Here is a 25,543-nt window from a genome sequence, read left to right on the forward strand (position 1 = left end):
TTAAACATGAAGGTGACGGCCCGTTGGTCCATCAGCAGGGTAAATCTTTTCCCGGTCAGGTGGTGACACCAGTGGCCTGTTTCTCCTTCTTGACTGAGGAGTGCAGTGTCTCTGGGCCATGGAGGGTTTGGGAAAGAAAATGCTACTGGCCTGCCCGCCTGGTTGAGAGTGGCGACTAGTGCAAATTTGGAGGCATTGGTCTCCACCTGGAATGGGATGGATTCATCCATGGCATGCATCATGGCTTCAGCAATGTCTCCTTTGATTTGATTGAATGCCGTCTGGGCTTCTGCCGATCAGGGAAAGCTTGTGGACCTTACAAAGGGGTAGGCCTTATTGGCATAATTGGGCACCCATTGGGCATAGTAAGAAAAGAACCCCAGGCACCATTTTAGTGCCTTTAGGTTGTGTGGTATCGGGAACTCCATATGGGGATGCATGTGGCCAGGGACGGGGGCAATGACACCATATTGGCTATCCAGATGTTAGGTAAGATGGCAACTCCAGAGTTGCGCACATGGTCAAGCCGTTCAGGGCCGGATGTAATGTCAGCGCCGCTCGCTCGGGAGGGTTTGGAATTACAAACACGCCAGTAATGTCCCTTCTTCCCGCATCCCGAACAGATCACCTCTTTAACCAGGCAGAGTTGTTGGGGTCCTTCAGCTGGCCACAGAAGTGGCACCTTGCGTGTCCGATTACAGCAATGGCAGCGGTGAGGTCATGGCTAGCTATCACGGAGGCAGTCAGTGATGCCAGGTTCCAATGTGGTGGTGCCCGTGGAAGCCTTGTTCTTAACGGCAATCTCGTTAGCATTGCGTTAGTCCGAGTCAAGGGTCCTGGCAAGCTGGAAGGCTCCCTTCATCTCCAGCCATGCAGGCATTTCACACCAGCTCCTCCACACACTGGGCTATGGGCACGGGGGCTGTAGCAGTACCCCAGTAGTCTCTCCCCGGGTCGTCCAGTGCTCAGAGGAACTCATCCATGGACTCACTATGTTGTTGTCTCCTCGAGGCCAGCCAGTACTGCGAGTACACTTTGTTGACCCAAGGTTGGTAGAGGCTGCAGAGCTCAACCATGGCCTCCAGGTAGGTCATGCAGTTCTGGATCGCCAGGTACGCTCAATGGCCAACTCTAGCTTGCAGGTCCTTGAAATTCTTTTCATCCGAGCCCACCAGGCCCACTGCGACTAGTCTTTTTTTTAATATAAAAGGACAGCCCAGAAGCAAAAGCAAAAGCAAATCACTTGTAACTGTGTTTAGACAATAAGAAACGACCAGGGAAGGCTTTTAAAGCATGAAATAACATTTAATTCACACCAAAAAGCAACCTGAACAAAATCAGATAAGTCCAACACCAAAAATCCACTGAGATGATTTTTTTTCCCCAAATCACTCATTGCTAATAAAATAGGATCCAAAACCAAAAACTCAAAATTCTACTCAGTTGTTCCAAATGTCTCTGCCAGTGTCGTCTGCCTCAGCAGTAATGGTTTTTGTCTTATCAGTCTGTTTTTTCCTCTTCTGTAATGAATGCCTTAGTGCATTAATAAGTCCATTTCACAATGTCATCTATAGGAACTTTTTCTCCAGTGTTGGCTGAGGGATCAATATCCTCTCCATCATGGCAATCACCCTCAGAACTATTTCTGCAATTTCACTGTTAGCAAGTGCAAGGGCAACTGGAGCATCGTTATCAATGTTGAAAACTTCCACAAAATCCTCTTCCAGATTCATTACGGTCTCGGAACGTGTACTTCTTGCATATGCAAGAAGGTCAGACAACATTTTTGTCTCAACCGAAACACGGAAGCCTTCGAAATTAACATCCTCATCATTGCCATCATCAATGAACATTGTTGCAGGCCAGAGATTGTGCCAGGCATTTGATATGGTGTCTTTTGTCAATTTGTTCCATGCGTGGGCAGCAGCATTAAATGCCACCCTTTATGGTAAACTCCTTCAAGAAATTTCCCACACCCAAGCCCTTGTTCACAGCTGAAAGCATATTATTCAGGAATGTATTTTTGTATTCACTTTGCATTGACCTCAGGATGCCTTGGTTGCAAGGATGAATTAAGGATGTCACGTTTGGAGGAAGGTAGATGACGTGCACATTATCCTTGGTGAGATTCTCAGCTGCAGGATGAGCAGGACAGGAATAAAGAAAGATCCTACAGTCTGCATCCAATCCAGCTTGCCTACAGTTAGCACGAGTCTCAGGCACAAAATGTTTCTTGAACTAATCAGAGAAGATCTCCCTGGTGACTCATGCCTTTCTGTTAGCATAATACCTGCTAGCTCAGGTAGACATGCACCCCTTTGAAGCAAAGTAGATGCAAGCTTTTGCCAATCACAGCCAGCTTACACTTATGCATGCCAGCTGCATTAATACACCCCAGTACAGTTATTCTGTCCTTGGAATCCTTAATGCCTGTAGGACTGCCTCCTCAGCTATGGCCAGCATCTTCCTGGGACAATAACACCTAAACAGTAATGTCTCATCAGTGTTAGACATTTGTTCCATGGTCAAATTCTCATCAGCTATGATCTTGGCAAACTCCTCAATGTATTGCTCTGTCATTTCATGATTAGCTGATCCTTTCTCACCACTGATTTTTTTGTTAAACATTTTTTAGGCCATGTCTTTTCTTAAATCTACACAACCAGCTGGTTGAGTATTCACAGGTACCTTCTATGCCAAGTCCTTCATGCTAGATCTTGGCTTATTTCATGGCAAGCAACCCATTAAGTGGCATGGGTTCATTGTGTCACTGACAGATCCATTCCATCAATATGCGCTCAAGGTCCACATTTTTACCCAAATACAAGTTCTTTCTGCCTTTCCTCATCTTCTGTTCATCACTGTCTGCATAAAACCTCAGAATTTTATCTTTTGGTCTCTTCAAATCATAAATAGTTGTTTTCATTCTTTACTCCTCTGCAAGTCTTTTTACAGTCACATCCACTTTACTGTCTGCAGACCTGTCTGCACAGTGTATGGACAGATGTATACATTTCCTCTTACATGTGCCTGTCCAGTTATTTCCGGTCACATCCACTGTACTGTCTGCAGACATGTCTGCACAGTGTATGGACATACGTACACATTTCCTCTTACATGTGCCTGTACAGTTATTTCTAGTCACATCCACTGTACTGTCTGCAGACTGGTCTGCACAGTGTATGGACAGACGTACACATTTCCTCTTACATGTGCCTGTACAGTTATTTCCAGTCACATCCACTGTACTGTCTGCAGACCTGTCTGCACAGTGTACGGACAGACGTACACATTTCCTCTTACATGTGCCTGTAGAGTTATTTCCAGTCACATCCACTCTACTTTCTGCAGACCTCATTACCATCTCAAACCCTCGAGTGCTCCGTCAGAATAAAATGGCAGATCAAAGACGCACATGAGCATGCTGGATTTTAATTTTTTTTTAAAAAGTGTGACGTCAGTCCACCACCAAAAAAAATTTTTGGATAAATGAGGATTTTTAAAATTTGTTTCAGAATCCACATTTATCCGATATTTTTGGAAGGAAAAATGATTTTCGGATAAGTGAGGATTTCTGTTTGGTTCGAATAATCTCAGTTATCTGAAAAAAAATGTAAATTTCGGATAAACGAGATTTTGGAGAATCCAATTTTGGATGAATGGAGTTGTACTGTACTTTTAAATTAAATTGTAAGACACCCTACCTGATGGCTGTGCTAGTTCATGATAGACGATAATATCCTGAGCTTCTTTAAGGTTGGAGATTAAAGTAGTCAGATTCTTGCCTGTGAATTTGTTAGCTCTATGTATGGAATTAGTCTCCCAATCAGTCCATATTACATCATCCTGAAATAGAATTTGAAAGTTCCTATCAGCCAAATGCAATGAATATTCACTTCTCGCCTTTCCAATGACAAGTTTGTGCTTTGTTCTAAAGCTAGCAAGGTTGGGGGGTGGGGGGGGGAAGAGAGAGTGTTGGTAGAAATTGAACAGGCACCCAGAAATTCTAACGACTTGTTTGGTATCCACAGCTTGCCATTGATTGTTAAATCCATCAATTTCTATAATAAATGAAACACTGCAAATGTTGGAAGTGAAAGTAAAAAAAAATGTGGGAAATGAAGGTTAGGCAACAAGCGTCGAAGTTCGTATTTCAGGTTGGAGATTCGGGCCAAGTGTTTGTGCAATCTTTTATTGCAACCTATAATTAATGCACATGATTAATGGATCTAAGGGAATGAGGACCATTGCTCCAGTGCAGCACAAGGACAGTTTCATCCACATACACCTGAGCTCCTGCATTCTTTTGTTAAAGCATCACTGCAAGTTTCCACTGAAGTCAGATTTTTCCAAAGCAAACTATTCAATTTTTGAATATATCATCAACCCTGTTGCTACCAAAACTCACATGTCTACTTTTACATCAGATTCTACATACCTCAAACATTGATATACCAAAAGGATGAGCAAGAAATTCATGTGAAGAAAGCACAGTTCTTCTATTCTCTCCAGCTAGGCCTATACTCGACATTATGTGCAACTTCGAGTCAACCCAGTAGAGTCTGTTTTTCACACGATCTGTGGGCAAGCAGAATTGAATAAACTAGGCTGAAAGTTGAAAACTCAAGTTCACATTCATACAATCTACTCACCAAGTGTAATGGCATTTGGGCTTTGAATGTCCCTTGTGACAAGGAGTTTTCGATCAATACCATTCATTCCTGCTTTTTCAATAACTGCTGGTTCACCCAGGTCTGACCAAAACATATACCTTAAATACAAGTTAAAAGAGTACATCAAATCATACTGATCATTGAAATTAATAAAAAGTACTGCAACGGCAATTGTGGCATCCAATCTAGTTAGTTTTTGCACACCTCGGGCAGACGTCATTAACACAAGCTGTTTAAGTATTCTCAACAGTAATTACTTGATAATGTCTTCAATAATGTCGGAGGGACACGGAGCTTTCTTTGGCATCATCCAGTTCTTCTTATCAAACCATGCATAGAAGGTGGTCAGTCTGTCCAGGAAGGAGGTGTCTGTGGATCTGTGCAGACCCTTACTTTGCCTTCAGGATTGCACGGGGGAAGAGTTCAGCCCTGGCTGCTCTTAGTGCCAATCTATCGTCGGTCCTGAAGGCAGCATCACAAGCTCTAAGAAGGTCTCAGACCTCTGCATCCAACCATGGTTTCTGGTTAGCCTTGGTTGTGAAGCATTTGATTTCAGTGACCATCCTCAATGCACTTGCTGATGCAGCCAGTCACCAGTCACTGAGCTCGTGTACTCTATGCCTCCCTGAAACAGCTGCAGTCCAAGGTCTCAGAGCAGTTTTGCAGCACTGTCATGGTGTCCCCTCCCCCTGGCTACATCCTGATCTCCCAGCAAACTGACCTAGTTTTCTTTGACAGCGGTCTGTACACTGGGGTTAGCAGGCAGATATGTCAGTAAGGCTTATACCAGTTTGGAATCCATCTGGTTAATTCCACTAACCTTCTCTATTGCTCTCTAAATTCAGACACTCTGGCAGTTTAATTGCCATTCATCTTAATTCCATCTCCTGATTCACATTTACTAATAGGAAGAAGATTCAGATCACCCAACCCTTGATCAAGAGGGTTAGTAAGGGATTACTTAAAGTGGTAGGTGAGTGGAAAGAAAAAAATGTTAGAAAATCTCTTCTTAACTGACTCGTTATGTGCACAGTTTCATAACTCCAAAGGAAATGGGCCAATGACAATTTTTCTGAAGCAAAATATTTCATTAACAATTGGGGCTAGAGCAGTGATTCTCAACCTTCCCCCCCTCTCCCCCCACTCACCTACCACTTTAAGTAATCCCTTACTAATCACAGAGAACCTATGGCATAAGGATTACTCAAGGTGGTATGCGAGTAGAAAGAAAATGCTTGAAAAATCACTGGATTAAACTATTGCAAATAGAAATCCCAGTTTTGGGAAGTCTTAAAACATTGGAAATACTCAGATCAGATCGCATCTGATGAAGGGATCTTTGACCTGAAAAGTTAACTATTCTTTTCCACAGAGACCGCTCAATCTGCACATCGCTTCCAGCATTTGATTCGAGATCAAATGAGCATCTTGTATAAAGTTCAGTACAATTCCTTTGCTCTTGAACTCTGCCTTTATACAGCACACTTTAACACTTTAACAGCCATATCAACTTGCCCCACAATGTTCAAAAAGCTATGCACAAAACCATGGCAATCCACACATTTAGATAAATGGGTGAGAGAGGGGTTCTTGTATTATCGGTACAGAGGAAAAGAGGATTCTTAGAATGAAGATGTGTCTGTAGTATTAGGTATTACTGAGAAAAATTGAAATATGGTAAACTTCCTTATTGTTTAATGACTATCAAGGTGAAAAAAAACATCAGAAATATTTGAAGCTTACAAAGTGTGCAAGGAAAATGAAAATGTAGCAGACCACAACTTGTTAAGAGCTCGTAGCAAGAATGCAGCAAATCAGTTTTAAACTGTTATTCTGTACAAGTAACATCTATGGTTATCAGACTAGAAAGTTCCAATTTCAAATGGGATGCACTGAGTTTATTTGTCAATGGCCAAAGGTACGATAAACTAAGCTTCATACCCAGATAAAGGATCAACTGCTACAGAGGCTGGCTCCCTCAGGTTATTGTCAAACAGAGTCTTCATTTCCCTTCCATCAAAATTTGCCACTGATATGGTTCTGGCACCCATATCAGTCCAATATATGTTGTTGTAAATCCAGTCCACTGCAATTCCCACATGAATGCGTATGTTGTTAACAATTCTGGACACATCAGCTTTGCCTTTGTGGCTCCCCATCGACATTCTGAAAGAATAAGTAGTTTGTTACTTTAATCCATCAATATTCAGGTTGATATATATACTTTGTGCTTATGCATACACCAACTTTATGTGCAAAATTGTAACACCAAGACAATGGATAAATAAATCCAAATTGTTTGCAGAATGCACCATTAACATGGCAGTTATCTGGCAAAACTCATTCCATAAGAAAACTACTTTTCCCTCAATATTTACTAGTTATCATAATAGGATTGAATATTATCATCAAGGATATGGTAAAGCTAAAAGTTTAATCAAATTAAATTTGAGATTTGTCTTGTTTAAAATACTGAAACAACTTTGTATCGAATCAAAAAACATTCTATTGTATATCCAAATTTAAAAGCATTTCAGCTCTAGACCAAAGTGAAGACAATTTGTTCAATCAGCTCAAATACACAAAATTTACAAATTGGAGTCAATTTGAATGGTCTTGTACAAGGACAACACAAGATGTCAAGATCAATTTTTTTTGCATTGAGTTACCCAAAGATTGCTTCCTCTCCCAAGTCGGCCCAGAAGATTTGTTTCTCTGCAAAATCAGCATCAACTGCCATAGCATTTCTCAGGTAGCCAAGCACCTGTTCGTACTCTTTGTGGTGCAATCCCAGCTTCCTGATATCATGGCGATTGGTGAAGATCAAGTAAGGTTCTCCTTCTATAAATTAAAAGTTGTTATTAAAGATAGAAAAGCAATCTATTGCAAGCTTCCAGCCCATTGACTCTCCTCTTGGGATCAAAGTACAAGCTTATTTGAGAATACTGATTAACTGATAGAAATTGAAGTGACAAATCAAACAAGTCATTAAATTTTTGTCCCAAAGTACTTTTACTTATTTTGTTAAAAAAAAATCAAATGAAGTGCAAATTCAGAAGGTTTAGTGCCAAAGGCATTCATGTCTATTATTTTTTTTTGGTATAAGGGATAATTGCCTCACAACATTCTTCCAAAGATCTTTTTATGGATAAAACAAACAGGTTGGGTGCATTTGCAACACAAGCCCAGTGTTTTTTTTTAAACAAATCATTCAAATTCAATATATTGACATGTCAATCTTTGCTTAACTGAATTATTATACTATGTTTGATTAAGACCCATGAATAAATGAATTAGCCAAGTCAAAGCTAGAAAACAGGCTAGGCAAAAATTAGGTCAAAATAATTCATCTGGTTGAAAGCACAATACATCATGAAAAGGAATACATTTCAACTCAAGTCCGACATTATCAGATGGGACACCAATTGGTAATAGAGTCAGTATCTGCACACATTCAAAAGACATTGAATAAACTGTTGCAACTTGATTAATAGTGAATAACTGGCAGATCAATAATCTGGTTATTAGTCACAGAAGGCTACAAGTGCTAGCTTCAATTATAGATTGACATTTTTTTGCTGCTCGCAGACTGCATTATGGGGATAAAATCAAGTAGTCATTCTGCATCCTATCCCAAATCAGTAAGGCAAAGCATTCACAGATGATACAGCACAATGTTTATAAATGCAGCAAATTCTTTGTGTGATGATTGGAGTTTGTCACAAGCCCACATTTGGAGAAAATGTTCATATTTAAACAAGGGCAAATCAATCTAGACGATCATTGAGGATACCAGTTATCAAAATGACAAGTCATTAGGAATTGACTGGTGATACAAAAAGGATAAAAAATAAATGCCTCTGATTGCTGCAAAAGACATTTGAAATTGCTCACTGCAAGCTCCATTCCAAAAGTTGTACAAGATTAAAGAAAGTTTGCCCAATACTCATCCAAATGCCATCAGGTAGTTAGGACTAAATAAAATCCTGCACTAAATGTTTCAGACTTGCAGTAAACTCCCAAGTAAAAAGTAAGTTATTTTGGGCTGCATCAATTTAAGCAAAACACAATGTGCAACTGATAGCTTTCCTTAGTAATAGGATGCTTTTTCGTTCCTCTAAGAGCTTAAAATGAGGTATAGCATCTTCGAATATATTGCCCCTTTCACACTTGTATCCCACTAAATCTGCTGTTCAGTGTCCCAGGATAGGAATGGAGGTTTGGCTTTTCACACTTAACCACTCCTAACTGGGACACTGAACACTTTCACACTTGCAAGTAGCTATCCCTAGTGTTAGCTAGGTTCTACTTTCAATTGGAAGTGCTAGAATGACACAACATGCAAAAGGCGGAAGTGACATCATCTCATCCTGTACAATGGTGGATATAAGACAAATCTCTTTGGACGTCCTGAAGATGTTCGAATCTATCACCAGGCAATCAGGTCTTATCGGCCTCCTTATCTGCAAGTTGGTGCAAAGAGTAACCCATTCTTAAAAAAAAAACAGTGGACACCTGATCTTAGGTGGCAGAATTTTAATGATATCTTGTGTATAACCTCTGATGTGTTTGAGGAGGAGAGTGTGGCTGAGCTGGGAGTCTGACATAAGAAACACTTGGTTATAATGAGGTATCTTGAAAGGGTACATAATAACAGAAGGATGTGAAAGAGGGATAGACTTAAGGGACGTGTATTCTGGAAAGAAATATTCGAAAATTACGATGATGACCTGTGGCATAAGAATCTACGAATGTCTTGCACTATATTTGATTTAATTGCTGCAGCTGGACCTGAGGCATAAGAACGCGAAATTCAGAAGTGCACTAGAACCCTGGGTCAGACTTGTAATTGCCTTGTGGTGGTAGGCCACTCCTGGAGAGTATCATTCCAGTGTTCTTTTTGGTGTTGATATCTCCACTGTATTCACAGTGGTGAGGCAGGTGACTGGAGTGGTGAAAAAGAACCTCTTGCATGTTTCACAGGACTGCCGATTGGGGAGAGTCTTCAGGAGATAATGGAGGCATTTGAAAGAAGGGGTGGTAATCTGATGTGTTGGTGCCACTGATGGCACACACATTCGGATCATCGCACCACCGGATGATCCTGTTACAATCGAAAAGTGTGACACACCATCGTTCTTCACTCTGTTGTCGAAGACAACTGCTGGTAAGGATGATATTTCCATTAATATCAGTTTTCCTCACCTGAAAATGTAAGCATTATGTTGTCTAGCTTTCACCTTCTGTGTTTCCAACTTCACAGAGGTGTATATGGGTTGGCCAGGTTGCACTCATAATGCTTGTGATCTTCTCAACTCTCCCATTGACAGAATGACTTCGGATGCAGGCGGTTATCTATTCCCCAGTGATGTAAGTGAATCTAACATGGTGCATAACGATGCTTTAACATGCACAGGTTATCATCTAAAGTGTTGGTGAACACCTGCTTTGAACATGACACATTATAGTGGTGAGTAGACACTTCCATTGTTCCCTTCCCCTCTGAGTCACCCACATACTCTTAATAATTTTATCACAGGTCTCCAGAAATAACCTGCGCATTTGGTCAGTGACCCCACCTACCCACTGAGAAAATGGCTGATGGAGGGGTTCATGCAGCATCACATCATAAGTGCACATTCAACTTCGCCATGAGCTCCACATGAATGGTTGTGGAGAATGCATTTGGCCATCTCATAGGTCACTGGAGGTGTGTCTCAAAATTATTAGATATTGATATCGCCTTTGTGTCAGAGGTTGTTGGTGCTGGTTGTGACTTACATAATATCTACAAGCTTAACAAGCAGTACGTCCTGGAAGAGTGGAGGGGTGAGACAACTGATCTCCCTCCTCCAGAAAAAGTTCAATAGACATACAGCAGGCCACACATGAGGCAATTAGGACAGACTGTATGGAAATGAGATAATAACTGGCTCATTTCCATTAAAACCCAATAAAACTTTATTGCTGGTCTTAGAACATAATGCAACTGTAAAATCTAAAATTTGTAATAAACCACGTTTAATAGCTGTTGGAACATCATGTGCAAACATTGTGTAAACGTGGACAAAAATGTCAATAAAAATGGTGCAAAAATTTCTTCAATGAAACTTCTACAACTAGATAAAACATCTTTGGCATCTCTTATCTCTCAAAAACCTTTGACTTTAGTATACAGAAAATGTATACAGAACGACTTCAGTGATGAACGAATGGTGAAACTTTTCATTGGGCATTCTTATCCTCTTCCTCCAGCAGGTGAATGTAGGAGCCAGAATAATGGCCAGTGAGGGGATGATCAGCTGGACCCTCAACACCAACATGTGATGATGGTTGGCATGTAGGCAGGATTCATCATTGGAGCTGGAAGACGCCGGTGGGGGGGGGGGGGGGGGGAGGATATGTAGGGTGATAGAGGAGCATGGAATGGGGAGTGCTTGCAGAGGTATGAGGAGGGAGGGGTATGCAATGAGGCTTGTGCCATCATGATGGCAGATGATGGTTGGAATTAGGGGGGAGGCAGGAGACCAAATGGTGGAGGACTCACGCAATTAATTCGATGGAGGAGGCAAGTCTCGATATCTCTGCAGTATATGTCTGCATCTCCTGCCTTTTGTCAGTTATCAGTCGTGCTAATCCATCATTTTCAGCCTGGTGCTCTGTCTGTTGTTCCTGACTTGCGCTCTGTTGCTATCACTGCCGTTGCTCCTGCATCAATCCCTGCGACATCTTCGCATGCCTCTCCCTTCAGTCCCATTCTCTTTCCTGTTCAATCATATTTCCAAATAGCCCACGCATCGCAGCTGTCTCCTCCTGGCTCTTTGTGGGCTTCTTGTGTTTCTGCCTCCTGGATAGCAGTGAGACGCATGTGAATTTAATGCCATGTCTTGACCATTGATTCTTACCAGAATTAACATTGAAAACTGTGAATAGGGGTCTTTCCAGCTCCCAGTACAGCATGTGGCGCAATTCCTGTGTTTTCACCTGCTGTGGTCTGCTGCTGGTCAGCTGAGGTAGTGCCAGGGGATGAGGCATAGGGAGAGGCTGAGGTACAGTGGAGGGGTGGGGGGGGGAGTAAGCAGCACCAGGAGTGGATGAGGGTCCAGGAGTGGTTGATGGATTTGTGACAGGCGAGGTACAAGGGGCATCCAGTGCCCGAACCTCAACTTCCTCCTCCGTTTGTAAATTGGGTTCAGGGGACTGTGCAGCAGCCCCACTCATACCCTGCAGGTTACCTACAAGGGCCAGTGGTGCAGGTTGCCTGCTTGTACCCCAGATGTCATATGCCAGGTTAAAATAAGGCTGGTCCCTCCCAGTATAGTCCATGACCTGGTGAAGCCTCCTCTTTAGTGTCTTTAACTTGTTAATGACCTGTTTTTTTTGTCCCTCTGTTACCCCATTCCCCTGAGCTTCGATGCAATGCCCTTATAAAATTGTCCATCTTTAATTGTGCCCATTAATTCATATCCAGCTCCTGCCTCCAGCCTTTGGGTGAGGAGTTGTTGCACCTCCACCTTCCAATCCCCTCAGTTTGCAGAAGGCATTTTAAATGTTTGTGACTTTTTTCACTGATTTAAACTCTTTTTAAAGTCAAACCAAATAACATCTTTTTAAAAAAATTAGAGTTTTTAAGATAGCTCTCCCAATGTGCCTGCTATTTCAATATTGTTCACTAGAGGAATGGAGGAATCTGCATTACCTTAAGACTCCAGCACGCTTCCCCTCAGGGTTTAACATGCTTATGCAAAAAAAGCACCATTTCAATCCCACAATGCAATTGCTCATTCTATACTTGCCTGATTGCAATGCTGGCGTCAGCAGACACCCGGAATTGTACTAGGAGTTGAGGCAGTCAATCCTTAGTCTGAGATGATGTCATCTGGTGCCAGTGTTGAGAAGATTTTCCTTTCAGACTTGGCACCTTAAAAGCCGATTGGCCATTAATTCCTGGGACCACTTGCAAGTGTGAAAGGGGTTTATAACTAGTTCATTCAGGTAGAGGTAAATTTTTGAGCAATGAAAAGCTTTGGTATTTTACTTGACTGAATGATTGGAGTATATTCAAGGTCAAGATGAGTCAATAGTAATTGACATGAAAATAATAAAAAAAACAAGTGATCAACTTCATGAAAGGGAGACCAAAGGGCTGTGACCTTCTGTATATTTTCCAAATCAGCAGACAGGAACTGATCGCATCAAAGTCCCTCCAGGTGAAAGAGTCAGTACAGGCATTTCTTTTGCAGAACCTGTGAAGCATCTCATTTTATTTATTTTGTAGCTCTCAAGTCACTCATGTTGGCTTTGGAGAAATTACACAAATTAGATTCCAGTCAAACAGACTTGAGAGATGGAGAGGTGAAATTGCCAAGATGTTCTTGCTATCAGAAGCCACAATGAAGTTTGGAGCTTCGTTCAGGCTCAGTACTGTTGATGATTAAGCACAGTGCTAACATTAACCGACTTAGTAGTTCTCTGTACAAATCGAATTGTCAGTTTGGAAAGCCCTACTGCAGTGATTTTGTTTAAATATAAACATGCTGCTTTCAAATACTCCAAAAACTGGAAGAACTTTGGATCATAACCCAAAACTATTTCCCTTCACAGATGCTTCTCAACCCAGGTTCCTCCAGCAATTTGCCTTTTGCTCCAGATTCCACCAAATGCAGTCACATGGCACCATTTACACCAAGACTACACGTGACTAATATAATTGGAACAAAGCTTCAAACTTCTGTGAAAAGCCATGCACTAAAATGTTAATCAATGCCCCTTGGGTTTCAAATGTATACTGACCTACAGCCTTGCAGGTTCCACTGGCTGGATCGATGCGATATCCAGTTAGGCATTCACACATAAAGCTTCCCTCTGAATTGATGCAAGTTTGACTGCAGGTTCCAGGATTTTCACATTCATCAGCATCTGTGAATGAAACATCAATTTCCTTGATCTTCTATACAATAGGCCACTAATCACCCTGTGGAAGATATTAATCAACTTACCAACACACGTTTTCTTGTTTAACTTAAATCCTGTAGGACAATCACATTCATAGCCAATGACCAGATCCTTGCATATATGGGAGCAGCCTCCTTTGTTCACTAGGCATTCATTCACATCTGAAAAAAAACTTAAAATTCTATCTTTCATATTAATTAATACCAAAAAATAACTTTCAAATCCTGACACATGAATTAACCAACCATGAGAGTACTGCAGAATTGTCAATGAACCTTAATGAGACATTTCTAATAGATTTATAATTGTTGTACCTCCACATTTCTTACAGAAATAAGGATATATCTAGTGAAAGTTTAGTCACTCTTATACACAAATGTGAATAAAGATTCCATTAAGGGGTCATCTGAGTCACTTAGTTAGAATTTGCTAAAAACCTTTTACAAAGTTGCTGTGATTCAACACCAAGAGTCCATGTTTGTAATACAATATACTTCAAATTCGAATTGTAATGATGTTTACACTTTATTGCATTAAATCATTACCAACATCTATTTATTTCAGAGATGCAATTGAAGAATTTTGAAATAATTATTGTTCATCTAATAAACTGCACAAATCAGATGAATTGATAAAATTAAAAATTCTGAATGTCAACACACAAATTTGCTGTAGACCAAGTGCAATGAACCATAAGTGCACGTTTAAAATGAGGTTACTCGTAAAAGCTTTGCACCTGTACAACATAACCAGATCAATACTTACTACATTCTTTGGCAGATTCATCACTCCAATCTCTGCAGTCCTGATGTTCATCACACACTTTTGTTATATCAATGCATTCTCCACTTCCACATCTGAAGTCAGTAGATCCTGTGCACACTGCAGTTGGAGAAAAGTTTAATGCATAACACAAAAGATAGTCTTAAATGATTGATCCCAAAAATAGCATGCACTTACCAATTCTACAGCCAGATTCATCACTGCCATCAAGACAGTCTCTTTGTCCATTACATTTTCTGCGATTCTGAATGCAGGTACCATCACCACATCTAAAATGATCTGGTCTACAGGTACGAGGAGCTGCAAAATAAAACTAGTTCATTGTGGGCATTCCATCAAGTTCAAAATCACTAGTTCCATAGCAGCAAATTCTACTTTGTTCCAACCCATCTAAATAAGACAAAAGCTTCTGGCCCCTTCAGGACAAGTTGCAAAAGGAACAAATCCCCCTTTACAAGTTGCAGTACCTTCAAGAGATCAAAGTCAAGCAATTCAGTATTGAAATGCAAGGTGAATCATTTGTATCTAATTGAGCAGAGTTCTGATTAATTGAATGTATGGAGCTTTGGAAAACAACAGTAACATTTTTCATTTTTCATGCATGTGGCACAAAATGTAGGGCTGGAGAACCCATAGCACACTAATTGTTTGAGTAGGTAGCTGGAAGAAAGAAATCTAGGTCAATTAGCTGGATGCAAAGCTCCAAGGATTTGTAGGGCCACATTAGTTCAGGTGATGTATCCAAATTTGTAAACTATAGTCAGCAGGCACATTTGCTCATCATTTTAATAGGAAAATAAGAAAGATAATTAAATCTCAATCATCATACACCTTGATGAAGGGGTCAAGCCCAAAATGTTGGTTCTGTATCTTTATCTTTGCTATATAAAGTATGCTATTTGACCTGCTGAATTTATCTAGCATTGTGTTTTTACTTCAACTATAGCATCTGCAGACTTCCATGTTTACTATTAAATTGCTTGCTAGGCAGCAAGTAAATCTTTATTTTTTAATTTCGACATTCAGTACTGTAACAGGCCAATTCAGCCCTACAAGTCCGTGATGCCCAATTTACATACCATTAATCTACACCCCCAGTATGTTTTGAAGGGTGGGAGGAAACCGGAGCCCCAGGAGAAAACCCACGCAGACATAGAGAACATACAAACTCCTTACAGACGGCGCAGGATTCAAACCCAGGACCAGTCCCGATCACTGGCACTGTAAAGGCATTGCACTAATGAATACAGCAATTGTGATTGCTCACCAAAGCTTTGCATTGCTCAAAAATTTACCTCTACCTGAATGAACTAGTTATAAGCCCCTTTCACACTTGCAAGTGGTCCCAGGAATTAATGGCCAATCAGCTTTTAAGGTGCCAAGCGTGAAAGGAAAATCTTCTCAATGCTGGCACCAGATGATTATTATAACCTTGTGACAGGAAAGGGTTCCTCCTATCCACAATAGAGTTGGGAAGCATAGTTAGTGTAGTGTAGCACTTGGCGCAAAGCTGTTACAGCACTAGCGGTTTTAATCCCATGCTGTCTATAGATTCTCCTCACGTCTGTGTGGGTTTTCACCAGGGGCTTGTGTTTCCTCCCACCCTTCAAAACTTACTGGGGATGCAGGTGTAACTGAGTGTCACAGGCTCATGGGCTGAAATGGTCTGTTACTGTGCTGCAAATCTAAATTGAAATTTAAAAATGTCCGAGCTCTGCAATTTTGCATCTCCCAAAACCTGATCCATTCCATCACCTTAAATCAAGGCCCACTAATACAGCATTTACTCTACTAGAAGTATCTTCATTACTTTTAAATAAAAATTATGCCTTGAAAATGCCCATGGTCTTATCAGTTAAGGAAAATTATTGAGTCCAAAATTGACGTTTAAATAATCACCACTAATTTTGTATCCATGTTGGTACTGATCCTGTTATCCACTGAGCAAAATGAAACCATCTTTGCTAAACATCGATTAAGTAATATTTGCTGAAGATACTAAAACATCAGCACATGGGTAGAATGCAAGTAAAAGCCAAAATAGGTCCAGGAGTACCAATGAGCATCTTGAAAGGGAAAGTTGCTTAGTTGCTAGGTGTGGTTCTCAACCAGTGGACCATAGAGGGTTACCATGTGGGTCTTTTAAAATATTAAAAATACTTTAAATTAGATAAAGATTTGTTTCTTACATAGCTGCCTGACTTGAAAATATTGCTCAGTCAATCGCCCTTTTACATTTGTGTCCCACTAAATTGGCTGTTCAGTGTCCTGAGAAAGGAATGGGGTTTGGATTTTCACACTTGGCCACTCCTAATTGGGACAGTGAATGCTTTCACACTTGCAAGGAGCCATTCCCATAGTTAGGACTGTTCTACCTTCTACTGGTGAAGTCATGGCACATTGAGTGTTAGTGGACTTGTCCCAAATCCTGATCAATGTATTATGCTCTTATATTTGAATAAAATTAATTATGCCTAATTGTAACATAATTAAGCTTTATGTACAGTGTAGTATGAGCCTTTCCACTCCTGTTGTTGTTGTGCCGACCTATATAAACCTTTATAAGGGACTGTGGGAAAGTGTTATCAAAAAATAGCAATAGCGGACAATTTTTAAACAGGGTGGGAAAGTTGGTAGCGCTATAGTGTACAATTTATAAATACTGTGGGAAAACGCGATGGCATTCCTGTCCTTCCAGAATGCTGTGCGGCAGAGAAAGGGCTATATGCATGGCTACATGCACGGAGCACTCATGGAGGGGTTTCTCTGGCACATGGCATTCTGGGAATTCAGGTCTGCCATCACTTCCCTCCACCCCCACAGATTATAAATTGTGCGCTACCAACTTTCCCATGCGGTTTAAAAGTCGTCCTCTATTGTTAATTATTTCCTCTCTCTCTCCACCCCCCCCCCCCCCCACTGTGACTTCCCATGGCAAAGTTTATACCTTCATTTTAATCTTTTCTTCTTTCATGTTCCTACACTCACAAAATACTTGGGTCATTTCTATCCCAGAATGTTCTACACTTGCCTGATTGCAATGCTGGGATCTGCAGACTCCAGGGATTGTACTAGTGGTCGAGACAGTCTATCCCTGGCATGAGATTATGTCATCTCATGCCGGCGTTGATAAGATTTTTGTTTCACACTAGGTTGATTGGCCGTTAATTCCTGGGACCACTTGCAAGTGTGAAAAGGGCTTTTGAGTGGGTTTCGTACCCTTTAGTGAAATTGTTCATCGCTGATTCAAAATGATAAAGGAACAAATTAAATCTGAGCCTTTTTAAAACCTAGGTGTGTATAGTTAAGATACCGACAGTGTGCTGGTAGAGATAAAAATGCAAAAATTCTCTCTGGTGGTGGTTAATCAAATTGGAGCTATGCCCTTCAATTCTATGCACAATTGAGATCCAAAATCTCCATCTAATGAGTGTAATTAAGAATACATCTCCAGTGTGGCACTGGGCTACAGACCAGATTTTTAATAAATTTGAAAATAGTCCCAAAGATCATTCATCAACCGGTTTTGTTCTTTGGATCCAATTAAATGGCGGCATAGCTTTGTTAACCTGTGTCCTTCAACCACTTTCCCTCCCCCTCCCCACTCCACCCCAGGCAAATTTCTTCCAAACCCTTAAATACAGAAAAAATTCAAGAGGCAGTTTACTTACGGCAATTGATTTCATCGCTTCCATCTTTGCAATCGCTCTCTCCATCACAGAACCAATTGGTATGGATGCATTCACCTGAGCCACATTGAATTTCATTTGGAGAACACGTCAGTGGAGGATGGAAGTGGTCACACTGGTTCAGAGATTCGTCAGATTGATCAATACAGTCAACATTAGCATCACATACCCAACTCCATGGGATGCACTCTGAACTATTGCAGTGAAATTCATGTGGGCCACAGGAAGGTGCAGCACAGCCAATTTCATCACTTTTGTCACCACACTCATCCTCACCATTACAGACAAACATTTTGGATATGCATCTGCCACTAGAGCAGATAAATTCTGTTGGAAGGCAGGTAAGAATACCTGGAACGAGAAAAGGTGTCATCTTGGAATAATTCAAAGTTAAAGTAATGAATAGAACAAAGCCACATTGCCAATCTCTTCCACCTTCTTGCTAACTTAAAAACTTGTCTCTTTCCAGTTTGACAAATTTTTAGTCAAAATATTGACTACATCTTTCTCAAGACACTGCTTCGTCTGCAAATTCCCCCAGCATTTGGTTTGTTTGATATCTAGCATCTATATTTTCATTGTTCAAGGTCTCAAACTGAATATTTTCACTTGACACTTCGATGTCAAACAACATTTTATTCCAAGTCCTTACCACAATTCTCTTCATCACCTCCATTGTCACAGTCGTTTTCTCCATCACATTTCCAAGAAATAGGAATACACTGATGGGATCCAGGACCACAGCTAGTTTCATGCATCTGGCAAATCTCTGCATCGGAAATAGAAGAGCAATCATTTGCATGAACACTTGCATCATAAAACAATTTGCTTCTATAACACTGTATATGGCTGAAATTTTCATGAAGACAAACTAAACTATTAACACAAGAGGAGACAATTATTATCAATAGCAATCCTTTGGCTCTTTGATAAAATTAATTTCTAGTTTGCAAATCCCATTATGCAGTAACTCGAGGTTTGTTCTCCACCCACACCTTTAAGGAGAAAGAATTACCTTGGTTTGTCCGTGGATATAACACTGCACAACCTCAGTTGTGCCCAATTACCTTATGTTAACAGGTCGCAATGTTCAATTACACCCTAATATTGATGCTATTCACAGTTGCTCACTTCAAACTCCAGAATGAACTCCAGTTTTGCACCTGAAACACCTGGACTTCAAAGGAAGAATTTGATTGAGCAGCAACCAATTCAATAATTTAGCAGAAGGACCATAAATCACCACTGGACACACCAATTGCCAAATTGCTTTCTGCCATACTCATTGAAAATGCATGGACAACTTCTGGCTTTACTGGAAACACCACAACCTCTTCCAATTTCATAATCAGGATTGAAACCACCCAGCTGCAATGCTCATTCTCCCCGACTCCATTCACTCCAAAGGTTTCAAATACTCTGATGCCTGCTCATCTAAAGTCCACATTCTAGCCTTTAGATTTTACTTTTCTGTTCCAACAACCAAGATCAGCTACTGTACCTTGCTTCATTCTGTCCTCCATCACATTAAACTTAGCTCTCAAAGTTGCAATTTATTTCATGATCAGTTTTCCCCTTCAATCTTGTACCTGCTGCCATGCTGGTCACAAGCAATACCGTTAAAATACTTTCTCACCTTTCAAATCCCAAAATGGGATTTTAAAAAATCTGCTGGAGGAACTTGATGGGTTGTGAAAAGTCTCCAGGACTTGAACCATTCTACAGAGCTTATACACTGTATGCAATGACCATTCTAAGTTTCCTGTTGCATGCCACTTCAACTCCCCAATTCATACCGACTTATAACACTGGTCATCACTATAGAGCAAGACCCAACATAAACTAGAGGAACACCTTATTCCACCTGGGCCGTCAATGAAATGAACATTAAATTTTGAGTCCCATTTTCTATGCCTATTGTCACAATTCACTTTTTGTCATGTAATAAAAATAGTGCAATCTGACAGAATTTGCTTTCATCTGTACGAGGCAGACAGATTTGCCATCAGCAGAAATTGCCTGAAGTGCCTCAAAACCAGAGCAAGAAAAGCCAAGTACCTCTCCAACTATCCCACCCCCCATTTTTCTCTTTCCCCCATGCTCACCCATTTTCATCATCCTCCCCCTCAAGTTCCATCCTCCCTCCATCCATATTTCACCTCTTAGATTTCCCCCATCCCTTTATGTTCCATCTGGTCCAATGTGTCCTTAACCTCACTCCCCATAGTTTCTTCACTCAGATTCCAGCACTGGTGTCTTCTGTGTTCACTCAGCTCCTCCCTCCAATCTCCATCCTGTGTAACCCATCTTCTGTCACTTGTTTTTCTTTCCTCCCTCCCTTTGTCTAACATCTGACAATCTACCTCCACTTCCTCATCTGCCAGTTATCCTTTACTCTTCGTGGTTTTAATCTCCTATTGGCTCAAGAAACCCATAATTATGCTAACCATCTCCTCCCATCCGTGAAGGGTTCAGACAAAACATTCACCATTGTTTCCTCCCATGGATACTGCTCAACCAAGAGTTCCTTCATCAGATTGTTTTTAGGTCTAGATTCCAGCATCTTTAGTCTTGCATTTCCAAAATTGGACTACTTTATTTCCCCTTCCATCTCCACCAATTGCCTTTCCCACAGCACCTCTGCTTCACCAATTCTAGTCTTTATTAATTGCTCAGTCACCAAATCTGAAGACACAGCCAAAGTTAATGTGGTCTATAAAACACTCTTTAAATTTCAATTTTTTGCCCCAAATCACACATAGTCATTTACTCTGGTGTTAAGACAATCTTGACAACGCTGGAATGCCATGGAGATGTTTTTCTATACTTAGGAGTTTGAAATTTATACATTTTTTTAAAATAAATTTTATTTTCCATTTGCGTCAAAACATATACGAGCCTGCAGCTGACGTGGACATTACCCCTCCATAAATCTTCGTCCGCGAAGCCAAGCCAAAGAAAAAATTATCCTTAACATAAGAATAATAAAAACTATGACTCAAAAGTAATGCAGTTTTTATGCATTTCCCACCCCCCCAAAAGTAGGAAAAAAAGAAAAAGAAAAGCCTGTCTCATAAACTGGAATCTTTTAATTAATTAATTGCAGTTTACGTAACAATCTTCTTCTCTTTCTTTGGCTTCGCTTCGTGGACGAAGATTAATGGAGGGGTAATGTCCACGTCAGCTGCAGGCTCGTTTGTGGCTGACAAGTCCGATGCGGGACAGGCAGACATGGTTGCAGCAATTGCAAGGGAAAATTGGTTGGTTGGGGTTGGGTGTTGGGATTTTCCTCTTTTGCCTTTTGACAGTGAGGTGGGCTCTGTGGTCTTCTTCAAAGGAGGTTGCTGCCCGCTGAACTATGAGGCACCAAGATGCACGGTTTGAGGTGATATCAGCCCACTGGCGGTGGTCAATGTGGCAGGCACCAAGAGATTTCTTTAGGCAGTCTTTGTACCTCTTTGGTGCACCTCTGTCTCGGTGGCAAGTGGAGAGCTTGCCATATAACACGATCTTGGGAAGGCGATGGTCCTCCATTCTGGAGATGTGACCTACCCAGCGCAGTTGGATCTTCAGCAGCGTGGATTCGATGCTGTCGGCCTCTGCCATCTCGAGTACTTCGATGTTGGTGACGAAGTCGCTCCAATGAATGTTGAGGATGGAGTGGAGACAACGCTGGTGGAAGCGTTCTAGGAGCCGTAGGTGATGCCAGTAGAGGACCCATGATTTGGAGCCGAACAGGAGTGTGGGTATGACAACGGATCTGTATACACTAATCTTTGTGAGGTTTTTCAGTTGGTTGTTTTTCCAGACTCTTTTGTGTAGTCTTCCAAAGGCACTTTTTGCCTTGGCGAGTGTTGTCTATCTCGTTGTTGATCCTTACATCCGATGAAATGGTGCAGCCGAGATAGGTAAACTGGTTGACCGTTTTGAGTTTTGTGTGCCCGATGGAGATGTGGGGGGGCTGGTAGTCATGGTGGGGAGTTGGCTGATGGAGGACCTCAGTTTTCTTCAGGCTGACTTCCAGGCCAAACATTTTGGCAGTTTCCGCAAAACAGGACGTCAAGCGCTGAAGAGCTGGCTCTGAATGGGCAACTAAAGGGGCATCATCTGCAAAGAGTAGTTCATGGACAAGTTGCTCTTGTGTCTTGGTGTGAGCTTGCAGACGCCTCAGTTTGAAGGGACTGCTATCCGTGCGGTACCGGATGTAAACAGCGTCTTCATTGTTGAGGTCTTTCATGGCTTGTTTCAGCATCATGCTGAGGAAGATTGAAAAGAGGGTTGGTGCGAGAACGCAATCTTGCTTCACGCCATTGTTAATGGAGAAGGATTCAGAGAGCTCATTGCAATGGTATCTGACCCGACCTTGTTGGTTTTTGTGCAGTTGGATAACCATGTTGAGGAACTTGGGGGGGCATCCGAGGCGCTCTAGTATTTGCCAAAGTCCTTTCCTACTCATGGTGTCGAAGGCTTTGGTGAGGTCAACAAAGGTGATGTAGAGTCCTTTGTTTTGTTCTCTGCACTTTTCTTGGAGCTGTCTGAGGGCAAAGACCATGTCAATAGTTCCTCTGTTTGCGCGAAAGCCTCACTGTGATTCTGGGAGAACATTTTCGGTGACACTAGGTATTATTCTATTTAGGAGATTCCTAGTGAAGATTTTGCCTGCAATGGAGAGCAGTGTGATTTTCCCTGTAGTTTGAGCAGTCTGATTTTTTGCCTTTAAACCATAACTAATTAGGGCAGTTTGGATGGGGGGTGTGATGGACACTGCAGATAAAAGTCCATGTAGGGTTTCCAAATCTTATCAAATTTTTCTGGTTGATTTTGTCAATTATACATTATTCTCTGTAATGGTATACAATTTAATAATTCCGTTCACCATCTGTTCAACCCCACAATATCACCAGATTTTCATACAACAGCTATAGATTTATTTGCTATTGCTACACTTAAAAAAACTTCTTTTGATAAATATCTAACTTCAATTGGGAAATATCTCCCAATAAAAATACTCTGGAATACTTCAAAATTTGCATCTTCAAAACTCATCCAAATACTTATCCTTCCAAACCTGAGCTACCTTTTCACATTGCCAGACTGCATGTAGGAAAGATCCTACTTCTTTATCTAAAACATTGATCAGAACAATTGGAATGAAGTGCATGTAATTTGTATTGAGTATATTATAATTGATGTAAAAAAATTAAGTTGTACCATTTGATATCAAACATTAATTGTATTAGTTATTCTTTCATAGTGTAATTTTGACCATAATTCTTTTCAAAAAAAAAAAATTTATTAATCATGATAAACCAGACAATGATAAAATATAGCTTAAGAAAAACAGAATAGGAGGGAGGGAGTCACGCGATGGAGTAGTGGCCAGTCGGGAAAACCAGCCCTCTCTAGGAAAATAGGAAAAAAGTTAGGAAAAAGCAAAGCTTAACAAAAATAAAATATAAGAAATAGAAGATAAAGATAGAGAAGAGAAAGAAGATGGCTTCCAAGAAGGGGAAAGTAAAAACAACTGGAAAAAAAAGTAGAAAAAGCGCCGGAGAAGAAAGAGGCCTTACCTGCAAGAAGGAACAGGGCGCTGTGGTGGCAAGGATTGCCCAATCCTTGAGGTCAGTGCCTGCCCTGCGGAGTCACAACTTAACAGCCAGTGGACTGTAAAAATGGCTCTCGGAGCCAAACAAAAGTGCGCAATCAAAGGAGAAAAAGGACACCGGCGGGAGGGGGGGGGGGGTGCTCAGCAGAGGACAGCTGAGGGATGCCTGACACCAAGGTGCTCAGCTGGAGGACGAGGAAGGCAGCAGAAAAGGAAGCAATGAAACAGACGTGGGAGATAGACGGAAGGATGACCGACAAGAAGATCAACGTCAGGAAGCACAACAGACGAGCAGACCAGGAGGGGAGGAGCAGCAATAAGAGGCACAGCAAGAAGAGGCCCGACAAAGAGATACAAGCAGCTCATCAGGAAAAACAGAAGAGACACAGAGAAGAAGACACAAACACAGGTACAGACACAGAAGAAGAGGAAGAAGAAGACCAAGATCTTCACAGAGAAATAGAAGATAAAACTGATGGACAAAGAAATAAAAGGTAAAACTGACGGACAAAGAAATAAAAGGCAAAACTGATGAACAGAATATAAATAAAGTTTTTTTTTGAAGAACAAATGAGATCACTAAAAGAATGGTTATCATTAGAATTTAATGCAATCAAAAGGAAAATGAAAAGAACAGAAGATAAAATGCAAAGGTTAGAACTGGTAATGACAGAAATAGGGAAAAGAGTAGAGAATGTAGAAGAACGGGAAATTGCTGTAGAAATGGAAGTAAATGACAGAAGGAAAATTGGAAGAAAGTGACAAAAAAATTAAAGAGACACAAGAGTTATTTCAGAAAATTGATGTGTTGGAAAATTATAGTAGGCGAAACAACATTATAGTAGGCGAAACAACATAAGAATAGTGGGCCTGAAGGAGGGTGAAGAAGGCACAGACATGAAGAAATTTATAAAAGGATGCATCCTGAAGGTCCTGGGAATGACAGAAATGCAGGAAAAAAATGGAAATAGAAAGGGCATACAGAGCATTACCTCTGAAACCACAGGCACATCAAAAACCAAGATTCATCTTTATAAAATTTTTGAGATACATGACAAGAGAAAATTTACTGGAACGGGCAAGGAATAAAGTTAGAGAAGATAATAAACCATTGGAATACAAGGGTCAAAAAATATTATTTTACCCAGACATAAGTTTTGAACTCTTAAAGAGGAGGAAGGAGTTTAATACAGCAAAATTGATTTTATGGAAAAAAAGGTTACAAATTCATGTTAAGACATTCAGCCGTACTTAAAATATTTATACCTGGGGAGCAAAACAGACTGTTCTTGGATCCAGAGAAAGCGCAAGAATTCAGGACAGGAGAAGAGATGAAGAGTGTAGCAAGAATGAAGAACGGCGATAAAGTATATATAAAGATGTAAAAACAAGGTAAAGAACTAAAGAGGGAAAAGAGAAGGGAAGGAAGGGAGGAAAAAAAAGAGAGCTTTGTTATATGTGTTAAAAAAGTGTTTTCTTGAGGGGGCTGGGTAGAGGGGGAATAACCATCACTCCAAAATCAGTTGATGCTGCGAACAGGATCACAATCCAAATGAAAAGCGGAGTTGTGGTTGCCTGGCAAGGGATATGCGGCAAGTCAGAGAGGGGGGCAACTTTTGGGTTTAAGGTATTAGTGGATGTGGGAACTGCGGGAGTACTTTATGTCTTAAATGTGTATTCGAACTAAGAATGAAAATGGGGAAAAGGGGGATGGAGGTGGGAAAGAGGAGTATGCAAGATATAAGATGGGCATGTGATTATAAACATTAATGGAATACATAACCAAATTAAAAGGAAGAGGCTACTAAATTTATTGAAAAAGGAAAAAATAGATAAAG

At 40.8% G+C, this 25,543-nt stretch overlaps 1 protein-coding gene across 1 annotated transcript in view; it reads right to left on the bottom strand.

Moving 5' to 3' along the window:
• The window catches only part of LOC138763610 (low-density lipoprotein receptor-related protein 1-like), a 121,923-nt gene that overhangs the window by 32,944 nt on the left and 63,436 nt on the right, over positions 1-25,543 (bottom strand). Inside the window, 10 exon segments of the mRNA XM_069938480.1 lie at positions 3,705-3,846; positions 4,439-4,578; positions 4,653-4,771; positions 6,615-6,839; positions 7,343-7,514; positions 13,467-13,592; positions 13,673-13,789; positions 14,394-14,711; positions 18,083-18,451; positions 18,753-18,869. Of these exon segments, the coding sequence (XP_069794581.1) occupies positions 3,705-3,846; positions 4,439-4,578; positions 4,653-4,771; positions 6,615-6,839; positions 7,343-7,514; positions 13,467-13,592; positions 13,673-13,789; positions 14,394-14,711; positions 18,083-18,451; positions 18,753-18,869 (1,845 nt within the window).

Source organism: Narcine bancroftii, chromosome 1, assembly GCF_036971445.1.
Source record: "Narcine bancroftii isolate sNarBan1 chromosome 1, sNarBan1.hap1, whole genome shotgun sequence".
Classification (NCBI taxonomy): domain Eukaryota; kingdom Metazoa; phylum Chordata; class Chondrichthyes; order Torpediniformes; family Narcinidae; genus Narcine; species Narcine bancroftii.